This window comes from Chiloscyllium plagiosum, unplaced genomic scaffold, assembly GCF_037043375.1.
Source record: "Chiloscyllium plagiosum isolate Xiang-an unplaced genomic scaffold, Cpla_swu_hap1 HiC_scaffold_28, whole genome shotgun sequence".
NCBI classification, from domain to species: domain Eukaryota; kingdom Metazoa; phylum Chordata; class Chondrichthyes; order Orectolobiformes; family Hemiscylliidae; genus Chiloscyllium; species Chiloscyllium plagiosum.
Window position 1 is genome coordinate 47,662,430 of NW_028270166.1, and position 15,287 is coordinate 47,677,716.

Here is a 15,287-nt window from a genome sequence, read left to right on the forward strand (position 1 = left end):
AAGGGGTGTAAGTTTGAGAGGTTGTGTGAGTGTATGTGTGAGCATATGAGAGAACTTGTGTATGAGAGTCTGTAGGAGTGTGTGTGTGTGTCTGTAGCAGTGTGTCTCTGTACAGACAGACGCACACAGACAGACAAACATACACACACACATACAAACTTCTACACATGCACACAACCCTACAGAGAGAGATACACACACGCATACCTACAGAGAGAGACACTCAAGCAGACCCTCTCTCGTATGCTCACCATACACTTCCACACTCTCACAGATATGCACCCTGTCACAGACCTACACCCCTTTGCACTCTCACTCACATACACACACACACACACTCAAAAACACTCATAACCCCCTCCCCCAACACACACCCACATGTGTGCATCTGTGCGTGCACACGCAAGTTTGTGGGGTGAATTTGTACGTGCAGAATTACATTTTATTTTGCTCAAAAACTGCATGAATCTATATAAAATTCTATAAATTTTTTTTAGATGAGAATCAGTCTGAACATTGTGGCACAGACAGTCTCGCACAGGGCAGCTCACATCTTCAGTGCATTATCTGGGCCAAAATGGCACCAATTGTTAAAGTTCACTTGAGAATGTAATTTTTTTTTAAAACTTCTGCAATTTACGTATGAAAAAACTGAAACCAATGTTCATTCTAACAGATGATAGACTTAACAAACAATCCAGGTCCTTTTCAATATTTAATTTCAGTTACATCACACTGTAAACTTTTGCTATGAATTCTGAGTCTTACGATCTTACACTCCACAATCACCTGATGGAGCAGCGCTCTAAAAGTTAGTGCTTCAAAGTTACCCTTTGATGATAACCTGGTATTCTATGATTTTTAACTTTGTACACCCCAGTCCAACACCAGCATCTCCAAATCATGTATGAAGGAAGGACTGTTTCCTTTGTTCAGAGACTTCTCGACACAGCTTCACAAGTATGGCGAAGAGTGTTAAGGGTTCCTCCAAAGCTTGTACTTAATAAATTGTAGGAGAAAGTGAGGACTGCAGATGCTGGAGATCGGAGCTGAAAATGTGTTGCTGGAAAAGTGCAGCAGGTCAGGCAGCATCCAAGGAGAAGGAGAATCGACGTTTCGGGCATGAGCCCGAGAAGAAGGGCTCATGCCCGAAACGTCGATTCTCCTGCTCCTTAATAAATTTTAGTTGTTCACAGAAGTTGGTGTATTGCCATTGCACCAAGTGTGTAAGAATCTCAAGAAAGAGAACCTAACAACCACCCTTTGCATGAAAAGGTTGTCCCTTACGTACCTTTTAAATCTTTCCCCTCTTTCCCTAAACCTAATTCTGCACTCCTCCACCCCAGGGAAAAGACCCTGTTTATTTACCGTATCCATGCCCCTTAAGATTTTATAAACCGCTGTACCATCATTCCTCAGCCTCCAATGCTCCAGGGAAAACAGCTCCAGCTTATTCAGCCTCGGTTTTTCGTAAAACCAATCCCAGATTTCACAAATAATCAATTCTTGACACATGTTTATAGCTTAAATCAAAGATTTAGTACAAATTCAGTACAGCAAAATTAAACAATGAAGTCATCTAATTGCTCTATGCTATAAATCTTAAAACCTTTGTTTTTAGCCCCGTTTGCACAAGACAGGCAGACAAACAATTGACGGGTATTTTAAAGAAAATAACAAAACCGGCCACATTACTTGAGTGGTTTTCACAGTGCCCCACGGCGTAGATGATGGTTTCTTTGATTTTTTCTGAAGATGTCTGTAGGGTAACCCCTGCTGTTCACTCAGACAAAGGCTAATAACTTCGTTTTCTATTCTCTGAACTTCCAAGAACTGCTCAAGGGAAGTTAGGCAAGGAGCTTTTCAAATGTTGATGCGAGAGTATCAGAAGCCAGATTCCTCGTTTCATAGAAAACACAGTCTAAAATCCAATTCAAACTGTGATTACTCTCTGACAGACTGACTGCCCTGTCCACACGGTCCCAATTACCAATCAACATCTGCCACCTGAGCATAAGGCCTTTTCCACACTTGCTGGAGCTACTTACAGGTACTGAGCTTGTTTACAGCCACCTTCTGCTATCTTAACCATAACACTCTTCCCTGGTGACTAAGTGTCTGCAGAACCTTTTGATTAGGAACCTATCTGTAATTAGTTTCTCAGCCTGGCCTTGTGAATAAACAAAAGCCTGTATGGTCTGTTTTCCCCATTCGAATAATCATCTTTAGCTCTCATTTCCCAGTTCACAGCTCCACACCAAAATTGACAAAGAAATAAAATAAAAATGAAGAAATTCAGCAAGTGCTCTAACAAATGTTGGACCTCCACTGTATCCCCTCAGGTCAAAACTTTCTGGATTTACACTTGCCAATTAAGTGCATCGAATTTGTAACCTTGGGCAAAATAATGAGTTCTTCCACCGCACATTCAAAATAGTTTATTCTTTGCAAAACAAAAAGTCATCTTTTATTTCATTATCTTAGTCATAGTGAACATAAGTATCTAAGTTGTATATCTTGGCGATATCCTATGAATTTAGCAAGTTGTATCCATCACTGCCATGCAAAAACAAATATTCCATTAAATCATCTGCTGTTTGGTGCAGTTTCACATCATTGTTTTTCCTGTTCCTTGGTCTTCTGTCCAAATTTTTCCCATACCATTTCACATGGTAACACGGACTTCTCAGCAGTTATTTTGTTTTACTTTAGCAGTTCACTGCCAAGTGGAGTGAGTGTCCAAGTTTTTTTTTATCAGCAGTGATTCCAGTGAATTTCATTGTGACTTCAGTATCACCCAGTATATTCCAAAGCAAACATTTCTTGTCCTTTCATGTAGTCATACTTCTTATTGGAGAGTTTCAAAGATTCATTAGAGAGTAAATGAGGTTTAGTTATATTTCCACTTAAAGTACAAATTCAACCCAAATTTAGGTAGCTATCTTCATGTTTCATTTTGCGGTATTTTCATCACCAAAGGGTTTTTCAATCCCTGAAGGAAACTCCGCATTATTATTCTGTGGATTTTATTCCTTTTGAGGCTGATAATTGCATCATAAAATTATACATGTCTGGTGTAGTGTGCATTTATAATTTTCCTTAGTTTTGTAGAAATATCCCATACCTTAAGAATAATCCATTAAATGCTGCTGTCCCTTTCACCAATTTGTTGAAGAGAAAACGAACCAGGACCAGCAAGTACAGGCTCATTCTGTGTACATTCAGTTAGACAGGACCAAGATTTCAGCCAGACATTTCTGTTTTGAAGCCTTGGTTTCCCTCTTTAATTCAGTACTAATCCAAACACGAGCTTCAGTAAAATTTGAAAAGTACAAGGGCCACAAGTGGCATCTCAACTAGCCTCATTGCCGTAAACCTTCGCTTCCCACCCATGTCCAATGCTGGATTACTCAGTAGCTTTCCTGCCTTCATCTTGGTTTTCAAGAAATTCCTCTGTCTCCAATTTATTTCATAGTTAAAGGTAAATGGTTTATTTCTATAAAAATAGAAGCAATTTAAAAAAAAACAGTTGCGCAGATCAATCTGCAAAGGAACACTCAAAGTAAAAGCATGAATTGTAATCATATGTTGCCTTATTCAGGCTCGGATGGTGTGAAGAGCTTTTCTCTGTCCAGAGGCTGAGCCGGAGTTGGTTGCCACTTGCTCGTTGTTTCCGCACCTCGTGGAAATGTCACACTCTGTGCCATCTGTCTGTCAGCCTATTCACTCCTCACTCTGTCCCACAAAAAGAGCTTCACATGCATCTTTGAGAACTTCCAAACATCTAAATATATTAGGTTTGCTAATGATGGGAAAAGCTAACTCAGAGAAGCTATATTGAGACAAACCAACTCTCAGACACTCTGGTTAGCAATTCTGAAAGTCGAGTACTATACTTCTGCCGCCTATACCCATGTGGGTAAGTTGTGTTCCTGCAATTGTGCTCATTTTGAACAGTAAGGCAAAAGTGAGGACAGCTGATGCTGGAGATCGGAGTCTAGATCAGAGTGGCGCTAGAAAAGCACAGCAGGTCAGGCAGCATCCAGGGAGCAGGAAAATCGATGTTTCGGGCAAAAGCCCTTCATTAGGAATTTTGAACAGTAAGGCTATGCAAAAGTAAAGGCCAGTAATATAACCGTTTCAATAAAGCAATTACTGTACTATTAGACAAGAAAGGACATACAGCACATAATATAGAGCCAACAGCAGTTATCTTACACATTAAGAAGGGTGCAAAATACATTTTGTGCAAGTTAGCATGCTTTTTGGCAAGAAAATGTTTAGGTATAGCAGTGCTTTCAACCTGAGAGTGACCTTTGAGAAAATTTTAAGTATTTTTTAAATTGCATGAAGATCTTCAACTCTCCCAAATAAAAAAAGATGTAGGAGGCTGAGACACATGGGAACAGGTGTAAATTGGCCATCCCTGGATCCTGTTCTCTCATTTGTAGGAATAGGTGGTCTTGTCGCCCCTCAAGCCTTTACCGCCTTCCAGTGAGATCATCATTTGCGGTTTAACTCCTTCCTCTGATACTTGTAGCTAATAAACATTTGTTAATTTCCAGCACCCACCACCTCGTAGAACTACATAGTCGTAATGGTGCAGAAGAAATTGTGCCAACTCTGTAAAGCAATCCAGTCAGACCCATTGCCTTGCTATATCCTCATAGCTATGCAAGTTTATTTCCTTCAATTATCTATCCAGTTTCATTTTCAAATTGTTGATTAGTTCCACTACTCGCTTGGGCACAAATTCCAGACTTTCAGTAAAAAGTTCCTTCTGACACCTTCACTGCATGTATTGACTAAAATCTCAAATCTGTGCCCCTTGCCACAATTATATGATCAGATCACGGACAGCTTTTCTTTATTTGTCTTATTTAAACCTATTATAATTGTAGATATCTCTCACAAATCTGCCTTCAGTCTCCATTGCTCAAAGGAATGCAATCCCAGCTAATCTTACAGTTAAAATCTTTATCTGTAAAACCGACTTTCAAGAATCTTTGCATTCTTCATGAAGTGCGTTGACGAGAACTCCATGCATAACCAAAGCTTTGTAAAGTTTCTTCAATTCCCTGCTTTTGTACTCTAGTTCTATTTAAAATTCCAATGTCCCATATCCTTTGTTTATTACTCTGTCAGTGTCTCATCATATTTTTCATATGACCTGACCTGAATACTCGAGAACTGTGCCATGAAGTCTCTCTATTCCTTCCTGTGCATTATAACTCCATATTCCTTCTGTCAAAATGAATCACTTCCAGTTCTCCAATTGTCAACTGGTAATCTTAGGTTTAAGGGAAGTGGCAAACAAAAGAGCAGTGTTTTTTTTTATGCAGTGGATGACCTGGAAAACGTGGAATAATGCTTGAAGATGAGAATTTTAACAGTTATGGGCATGGAGAGATGTAGTGGGTCTAATTAGATGGGTTTGTGCCAGGTGTCTGCAAAAACTGATGGGCTGAATGACCTTTTCTGTCCCATAAACTCATGAAGATCTAATCATTCTTATTTTCTTTTTCCAGTGGAGGACGTGAGGTGTCCATGCGGGAAAGCCGACGGGAGCGGGAAGGGAGAGAAATGCTGGCAAGGGAACGAGTCCGACTGCAGATTGAGAGGATGCGTCTTGAAAGAGAGAGACTGGAACGAGAGGCACTGGAAAGAGAAAGGCTGTTCATTGAAGGGGTGAGGAAAGTGAACTGAACAGTCAAATATGAGAGCATGTGTAGGCAGACTGAATGGGTATGATAGATTATTGTGGAAAGAAAGCATCTATCTGACTCGGGAAAATTATCCTGCTTTTTTCGGCAAACAATTGAAAAAATTACCCAACTGAACTGACTACTTTCCTGTCAGTCAACTTAGAGTCATCAGAGTATTCAAAAAGTAATTAATAGTGCTATCAAGTGGCATTTCACTCAGGAATAACCTGTTTACTTCTGCCCAGTTGGGTTCTACTAGGGCATTCTCGACTTCATTACAGTCTTAGTCTGAAAAATGAATGGAAGAGCAAAATTCCAGAAGTAAGGTGACTGTCGTTGACTATGATACTTAAGGAGCCCAGTAAAACTTATTTCAATGGAAATGAGAAGTTGGCTTGCCAACAAGTTCTCACCCTTTTTGTCTTATATATATTTGAGTGATTTATTGAAATTTGGTATTCTTGCTTTTGTACTGATGTTTACAAGGTGAAAAATTTAATAAAAACAACTTTTGTTTCAGCAATATTCATAAAGTTGGTTGCTCAGACAAGAATGTGGGTATCTGTAACTATTCCAAAACGTGAGCCGACACCATCATAAAGTGAATGGGAAGAAAGGAAGATTGGGAAATTATTAAAGATGAGCATATTACTGAGTTACTTGCACTAAGACGACTCCTGGAATTAATTGGTCACGTAGAAATATCAAACCAGTAACAATAAATTCTGCAGTAATCTGAATGAAAATGCTCTGGTTCAGCTATCAGGTTAGCTTTGAGGAGATATCCCTGTGAAACATGTTCATTCACAGCACTGTTGTATCCCTCTCCTGCAGGAGAGGAGGCGAGAACAAGAACGAATACGTCGCGAGAAGGAAGAGCTGTGCCGTGAGATACGCTATGAACAGAGTCTGAAAAGGCGTTACGATGATAGGTAAAACACTTTTAGTTTACTTTTAAGATCTTTGGAAGACATGGGTATCCCTATTTCTGATTATTCTCCAAGCAAATAAATTGTGACAATGAATCATACAGACCACCCTTGCTTACTGGCCAGCAGATCTTAAGCAAACATCTTAGAAGCACTGAAATCACTTCATTCTTCCAGGGGATGTGGAAAGTATTGAACTTGGTTTCCACATTTGACTCCTGTTTATTGACAATGTGACAGAACTTGGTTGGATTGAGTTGAGACAAGCAGCATGATCTATTTTGACACTCAGCACCTAACAAAGGGGCTACTTCAGGAACTGAAAAATGGGTTATTCATGAAAGTTGGAACGAAAAGGGTTTTAATTAGCCCCACTTCGTGAAAGCTAAACCAGAAATCTTCACCTCGTTTACAACCTAGAAGTAGTACAGGAATTTGAACAGTCTGTGTTGTTACAACATAGGGATCACAAGCTAAACCAAAACAGCCTCACTATCAATAGATTCACAACACAATGAAATTAAAACATTCCATGACCCTCAAAATTTCTCAATTGTTCCTAACTAGAGTCATAGAGATGTACAGCGTGGAAGCAGACCCTTCGGTCCAACCCATCCATGCTGACCAGATATCCCAACCCAATCTGATCCCACCTGCCAGCACCCAGCCCATATCCAGATGCCTTTTAAATGTTGCAATTGCACCAGCATCCTCCACTTCCTCTGGCAGCTCATTCCATACATGTACCAGCCTCTGTGTGAAAATGTTGCCCCTTCGGTCCCTTTTATATTTTACCCCTCTCACCCTGAACCTATGCACTCTAGTTCTAGACTCCCTGACCCCAGGGCAAAGACTTTGTCTATTTATCCTATCCATGCCTCTCATAATTTTGTAAACCTCTATAAGGTGACCGCTTAGCCTCCGACACTCCAGGGAAAACAGCCCCAACTTGTTCAGCCTCTTCCCATAGCTCAAATCCTCCAACCCTGGCAACATCCTTGTTTATCTTTTCTGAACCCTTTCAAGTTTCACAACATCTTTTCGATAGGAAGGAGAACAGAATTGCATGCAATATTCCAACAGTGGCCTAATCAATGTCCTGTACAGCCACAACATGACCTCCCATCTCCTGTACTCAGTACTCTGACCAATAAAGGAAAGCATACCAAACACCCTCTTCACTATCCTATCTACCTGCGACTCCACTTTCAAGGAGCTATGAACCTGCACTCCAAGGTCTCTTTGTTCAGCAACACTCCCTCGGACCTTACCATTAAGTGTATAAGTCCTGCTAAGATTTGCTTTTCCAAAATGCAGCACCTCTCATTTATCTGAATTAAACTCCATCTGCCACCTCTGAGCCAATTTAGCCCACCTGGTCAAGATCCTTTTGTAATTTAAGGTAACCTTCTTCGCTGTCCGCAATACCTCCAATTTTGGTGTCATCTGCAAACTTACTAACTATACCTCTTGTGCTCACATCCAAATCATTAACTTTACAAATAACGGATCTTGGATACCAAGCTTCTAACTTAAACAGAAATTAACAATTTATTATTAATAATTTAACAGAACACGGATAAGCCCCACAAGGGAATTTGCTTCGTATCTACAGTCTAAGCCCAATCTTCTTTGATGATAAATCCCCACTCTCTGTAAGACACACAGGCACAGTGAAGGGGCAAATAAAAAAAAAATAAAAGCATTGTCAGTTCGATAATCGCTTCAATGATGAATACCAGGGCTTTGTGAAATCTTTGGATGATGGGTTGGATTACAGGCACATAATGAAAGAGCAAATCAAAACCATAAAACAGCTTCAAGTCTGGCAGCTTCTAAAGCAAAAACTCTGCCCTGCCCAAACAGCCAATTAGTACCAGTTCACTCATTGTTTTCTCTTACTTTATCAATATCCTGTCATTGGCTGGTCAGAACTAGTCCTCCCTTGATTGATTAATTCAGTATCGAACTAACTGCCAGTCTCTGACCATGACCACACTTCCGTGCTGAAAAGTCTACAATATTCTTAATTATCTTTCCAGGCCAGTTCTCATCAGCAAATATCAGTCTTCTATTTTCTCTTTTGTCTTTCTTTTGGAAACGAGCTGTTGTTCAGTGTTGAACTATCAGCCTCAACTCTGTTCCAAACTAGAATGAGCCAAATAAAAGAAAAATAGTGATAGTCTCAATACAGTCTAAGGTCAGAAGTTATCAGGTTATGAGATGAAATTCAGTACAAAAACATGAGAGGGGATGCACTTGGAAGGGAAAAGAAGGAGAGAAGATTCATGCTAAAATATACAACTTTTAATGGAAGTGAAGGAAGACTCTCCCTTTTGGGATGTTTGCATAAATATCTTGCAGGCAGGAGAATGATTGCAGTAGATAAAATACATTGGGTCCTACACTTTATGAAATGAGGGAAAGATTAAAACCAAGATATGTTACTAATCTTTAGTCAAATATTAATAGCTGCAGTATTGTGCCCAATTCTAGGCATACTTTAGGAAGGATGTGAAAGTGTTTATTCAGGTACAGAAGAATAGCTCAAATGATGAGGGATTATAATTACTTGGATAGCCTGGAGAAATTGGGGTTGCTTGCCATAGAGCAGGGTATGCAAAGTGGAGGTTTGGCCAGTGTAAGTAAATAAACTGTTCCCATTGGCTGGGGGCTCATAATTAATGTAGCCCTCTTTAAAGTGATTAACAAGAGAATCAGACTTAATATAAAGAAAACATTTGTGCACAAATTGTTTGGATTTGGTATGTGCTGCCTGATTGTGCAGACTGTAAGCAATCTGTCTAGAGGACAAAAAGACCTATTTACTCAATCATGCCTGTTCTGATTCTTTGAAGATTTCAATTTGTCCCATATCTCAGATTTTCAGTTCTTAACATAAGACCATAAAAAGTAGGAACAACAGTTTGCCTTTGAGCTTCTCGAGCTTGTTCCACCATTCAATAGGATTATGGCTCAGGTCCACTTTCCTGACCTTTCCCTGTCACCCTTGATTTCCCTACTGATCAAGGATCTATCTTAAATATATTCAGCCTTCAGTATATTCAAGGAGTCTGCTCCCATAGGTCTCGGTAGTAAGAAGTTCCAAATCTCAACCCTTTGAGAGAAGAAACTCCTCTTCATCTCAATGTTTTTATTTTGACCTTAAATTGGTACCCATTTATTCTGTGACTGTGCCCTCTGGGCTCACCGTGAGGGGAAACAACCTTTCAGCATTTACCCTGTCAAGCCCTTTAAGATCCTATATGTTTCAATGAAATCACCTCTCATTCTTCTTAACTACAATGAGTAGAGTCCCAGCCTTTGCTCAAAAGACAACCCTGCCATCATCCTAGGAATCATCTTAGTGAATTTTCTCTGAACTACTTCCAATTACATCATGTCTTTCTTTAAAGAGACCAAAACTGCTCACGGTGCAACCGGATGTGGTCTCACCAGAACCTTGTACGATTGATACTCTTATACTCCAACCCCCTTGAAATAAGGGCCAATGTTGCATTAGCCTTTCTGATTGTCTGCTTACCACCACCTAGCCTTTTTAGATAGTGTTCCTCCTCATCATAACATGCTGCAGAAAATATATTGTTTCGTTGTTCTGCTTAATTATCTCCATGCTTCTGTCAATATAACCAGTTTCTCATTTAGTGTGCTCAAGCTCTTCATGATGTTGAGCATTTATCCACTCCTCCCTTTAATCTTCAATGCTGCAAGGGAGAAGAAGCCTTCTTACTCCAGTCACTGCAGATAACTGAAATCCTACATTATAGCACTATTTTCCACAATTTCTCTAACACCCTTTTTAAACCTTGGAAATGGTATGTTCAGAGACTCATACAATGCAGAAAAGGCTATTTGGCCCATTGAGTATGCACCAACATAAGTTTTTTTTTCCCCTAAATCTCCTGCCCCTTATCCTAAAACTATGCAATCTTGTGATTGACCCCTCAACCAAGGGGAACAGCTGCTCTCTATTCACCCTTTCATACCCCTCATAATCTTATACATCTCAATCATGGTCCCTCTGCTCTAAAGAAAACAATCCATGCATTTCTAGTCTCTCCTTATAGCTCAGTTTTTCCACCCCAGGCAACATCCTGGTGAACCTCCTCTTGTGCTATCACATCCTTCCTCTGGTGAGATGATCAGAACTGCACACAGTACTCCTACTGTGGACTGAACCAACGCTCTGTACAACTCCAACATTACTTCCTTACCCTTATATTCTATGCCACGGCTGAAGAAAGTAAGTGTCCCATATGCTGCCTTAACTATCCTGACAACTTCAGGAAGATCCCTCTGTTCTTCCAAGTTACCCAGTGTCCTGCTATTCATTAAGTACTCCCTCCAACTTGTTTCTTCCTGGGTTCGTTACCACTTACTTATCAGGGTTAAATATCATCTGCCACTGGTCTGCCCATTTGACCAATTGATCTATATCTTCCTGTAACCAACAACCATCTTCACTGTTAACCACTGTACTAGTCTTGTCGTGCAAATTTGCTTAACATTTGTCTCCATTTTTTCATCTATACCATTAATGTATATAAAACACAGTAAGGGTCCCAGTTCTAATCCTTGTGGTACACTGCTGGACATTGGCCCCTAGTCACTTTAGCAGACCTCTATCACTACCCTTTGTATCATGTTAGGAAGCCAGTTTCTGATCCATTTTCCGAAATGCCCTCCGTTCCATTTGCTTTAACCTTCTCAATCAATCTCCCATATGGGGCTGTTATGGACCAGACCAGACCCCTCAAAACAGTTCAAGAAAGTAGCCCAGACCCTAACTTTGTTAGTTGCTTTAAGCAGCTGTAGAGTGGATATTCCAGGAGTGATGCAGCTGGCCCGAGTACTTAGTTTAAACAGAACAGAATTTATTTACAAGATTGCCGAATGAAACGCAAACAAAAGAGAACAGAATATCGAATATCTGAAAGCCCAGCAGACTATCCCAACTTAATGATGCTGTTCCAAATATTTGCAACAATCCCCATAAACACCCCTAGGCAAAAAAGGGAAAATCAAACACAGGGTCTGAGAGGAGAGATGTCAGAGAGATTCAGCGTGGAGCACCTTCTTCTGTGTAGCTGTTTCTTTGACCAGCAGCCTCAAACTGACTGACTGCTTTCTCTAAATAGCCAGATTACTCAAACCAAACCAAACCTGAGAAAAGGTGAGCTCTGAGAACTGGCTCCTTTCAGTGCACAAGTGCTTTTTTAAAAATTTAAAAGCTGTTTCAAGTTGATAAAGCCAGACATTTCATAACCTGTGTCTCGTAAAACATTTTTGGGGAAAAACAGCCAAGGACAACGCAACGTTGTTAAAGGATCAGCATCCTCCCAGGGACGTTGTCAAAAGCTTTGCTAAAATCTATGTAAGCTACATCAATTGAATTTCTCTTATTCATGTGCTTGATCACATTTTCAAAAACTTCGAACAAACTTGTTAGGCATGACCTCCCTCTGACAAAGCCATGCTAATTTTCCCTCATGAACCTATTCCTTTCCAAATGGGTATCTATTCATTCCTTCAGAATTTTTCTCCAGTACTTTCTCCATCACTGACATGACACTCAAGGTCCGTAATTTCATAGTTCATCTATTAGTTTTAAAATAGTGATGAAAAAGGATAGACTGGATCTAAAAGTGGAAGTTCTAAATTGGAGGGAGGCCAGTTTTAATGGTATTAGGTAAAAACTTTCAACAGCTGATTGTGGGCAGATGTTCGCAGGTAAAGGGATGGCAGGAAAATCCTTCAGAAATGAGATGAGAGTCCAGAGACAGGATATTCTTATTAGGGTGAAATGAAAGGCTGGTAGGTATAGGGAATGCTGAATGACTAGAGAAATTGAGCGTTTGGTTAAGAAAAAGAAGGAAGCATATGTCAGTTAGAGACAAGAGAGATCAAGTGAATCCTTAGAGTTTAAAGGCAGTAGGAATATACATAAAAGGGAAGTCAAGAGGGCAAAAAGGGGACATGAGATAGATTTGGCAATTAGGGTTAAGGAGAATCCAAAGGGTTTTTTTAATAAATACATTAAGGACAAAATGGTAACTAGGGAGAGAATAGGACTCCTCAAAGATCAGCAAAGCAGCGTATGTGTGGAGCCGCAGGAGATGGGGGAGATACTAAACGAGTATTTTGCATCAGTATTTACTGTGGAGAAGGACATGGAAGATGTAGAATGTGGGGAAATAGATGATGGCATCTTGAAAAATGTCCATATTACAGAGGTGGAGGTGCTGCATGTCTTGAAACACATAAAGGTGGATAAATCCCCAAGACCTGATCAGATGTACCCAAGAACTCTGTGGGAAGCTAGGGAAGTGATTGCTGGGCCCCTTGCTGAGGTAGTTATATCATTGATAGTCACAGGTGAGGTGCCAGAAGTCTGGAGGTTGGCTAACGTGGTGCCACTATTTAAGAAAGGTTGTAAGGAAAAGCCAGGGAATTATAGACCGGTGAGCCTGATGTCGGTAGTGGGCAAGTTCTTGGAGAGAATCCTGAGGGACAGGATGTACATGTATTTGGAAAGGCATGGTCTCATTTGGGATAGTCAGCATGGCTTTGTGCGCGGGAAATCCTGCCTCATAAACTTGATTGCGTTTTTTGAAGAGGTAAACAAAGTACATTGATGAGGGCAGAGCAGTAGATGTGATCTATATGGACTTCAGGAAGGTGTTTGGCAAGGTTCCCCATGAGAGACTGGTTAGCAAGGTTAGATCTCATGGAATACCGGAAGAACTAGCCATTTGGATACAGAACTGGCTCAAAGGTAGAAGACAGAGGGTGGTGGTGGAAGGTTGTTTTTCAGACTGGAGGCCTGTGACTAGTGGAGTGCCACAAGGATCAGTGCTGGGTCCACTCCTTTTTGTCATTTATATATATGATTTGGATGTGATCATAGGGGATATAATTAGTAAGTTCTCAGATGACACCAAAATTGGAAGTGTAGTGGGCAGCGAAGAAGATTACCTCAGAGTGCAACAGGATCTTGATCAGATGGACCAATGGGCCAGGGAGTGGCAGATGGAGTTTAATTTAAATAAATGTGAGGTGCTGCCTTTTGGAAAAGCAAATCAGATCAGGACTTATATACTTCATGGTAAGGTTAGGGAATGTTGCTGAACAAAGAGACCTTGGAGTGCAGGTTCATAGCTCTTTGAAAGTGGAGTCACAGGTAAATAGGGGAGTGAAGAAGGTGTTTGATATGCTTTCCTTTATTGGTCAGAGTATTGAGTACAGGAGTTGGGAGGTCATGTTGTGGCTGTACAGGACATTGGTTAGGACACTTGGAATATTGTGTGCAATTCAGATCTCCTTCCTATGGGAAGGATGTTGTGAAACTTGAAAGGGTTCAGAAAAGATTTAGAAGGATGTTGCTAGGGTTGGAGGATTTGAGGGAGAGATTGAATATGCTAGGGCTGTTTTCCCTGGAGCGTCGGAGGTTGAGGGGTGACCTTGTCGAGATTTATAAAATTATAAGGGGCATGGATAGGATAAATAGATGAGGTATTTTCCCTGGAGTAGCGGAGTCCAGAGCTAGAGGGCATATGTTTATGGTGAGAGGGGTAAGATATAAAAGGGACCTAAGGAGCAACTTTTTCAGAGGATGGTGCATATATGGAATGAGCTGCCAGAGGAAGTGTTGAAGGCTGGTACAACTGCAGCATCTAAAAGGCATCTGGATGGGTATATGAATAGGAAGAGTTTAGAGGGATATGGGCTAAGTGCTGGCAAATAGGAATAGATTAGGTTAGGGTATCTGGTCAGCATAGACTAGTTGGACCAAGGGTCTGTTTCTGTGCTGTACATCTGTGACACCATTCTTAAAATGTGGAAACTTATTAGTCATCCTTCAATCCTCGGGCACTTCCCCCTGTGGTTTGAGAGGAATTATAAATTTTTGTCAAAGCCCCTGATATTTCCTGCCTCGCCTCCCATAGTAGTGTGGGATGCAGTTCACCTGGGCCAGGCATTTCTCTGATTTTAAGCCCCACAGAGCCACCAGGATTTCCCCATTTCCAATGTCAAACTGTCCAAGTTCCTCATAACTTCTTCCTTTTTATATATTTATAGAATATCTTAGGATTCTCCTTAATCCTGTTCGCAAGTCCTTTTTCATATCCACCTTTTGCTCTTCTCATTGCTTTCTTATGTTCCCTCCTTGCACTTGCTATACGTCTGCCGGGCTGCAGCTGAACTTCTGCCTTTGGACTTGCTAAAAGCCCTGCTCCTCCTCCATCCAGTGCTGAATTAACCTGGATATCTAGGGCTCACTGAATGTATTGCTCCTGCATTTCTTTCTAAAGGGTACGTATTGGACCTGTCCTCTCCCCTGCTCCTTTATGAATGTTCCCTATTGGTCTGCTCTCGACTTAGCTGCAAGGAGCTGCTCCCAGTCCATGATCAGAACAAATTTGAATGTACTGTGTTGTGGTCACTATTGCTAAAATGTTCCCCCACTGCCACATTGAACACTTGCCCATCTTGTTTCCCCAGAACCAGATCCAACTCTCCACCATCCCTTGTTGGGCCTTCTGTGTATTGGTACAAACACTCCCCTGAATATATTTCAAGAAATCCAATCCGTCTAAACCCTTAGCAGTATGACTATCCCAGATTGTTGAAA

The 15,287-nt window shown here is 40.7% G+C and overlaps 1 protein-coding gene across 2 annotated transcripts in view; it reads left to right on the plus strand.

The window, feature by feature from the left end:
* The window catches only part of LOC122565146 (scaffold attachment factor B1-like), a 117,557-nt gene that overhangs the window by 80,138 nt on the left and 22,132 nt on the right, over positions 1 to 15,287 (plus strand). For both annotated transcript variants that reach the window (XR_015751880.1, XM_087976185.1), the window contains exons 14-15: positions 5,529 to 5,688; positions 6,540 to 6,637. Coding sequence is in view for 1 of the 2 variants with exons in the window: in XM_087976185.1 (XP_087832311.1) it covers positions 5,529 to 5,688; positions 6,540 to 6,637 (258 nt within the window). In the remaining variant the exon portion in view is untranslated. The remainder of the gene's footprint in view (positions 1 to 5,528; positions 5,689 to 6,539; positions 6,638 to 15,287) is intronic.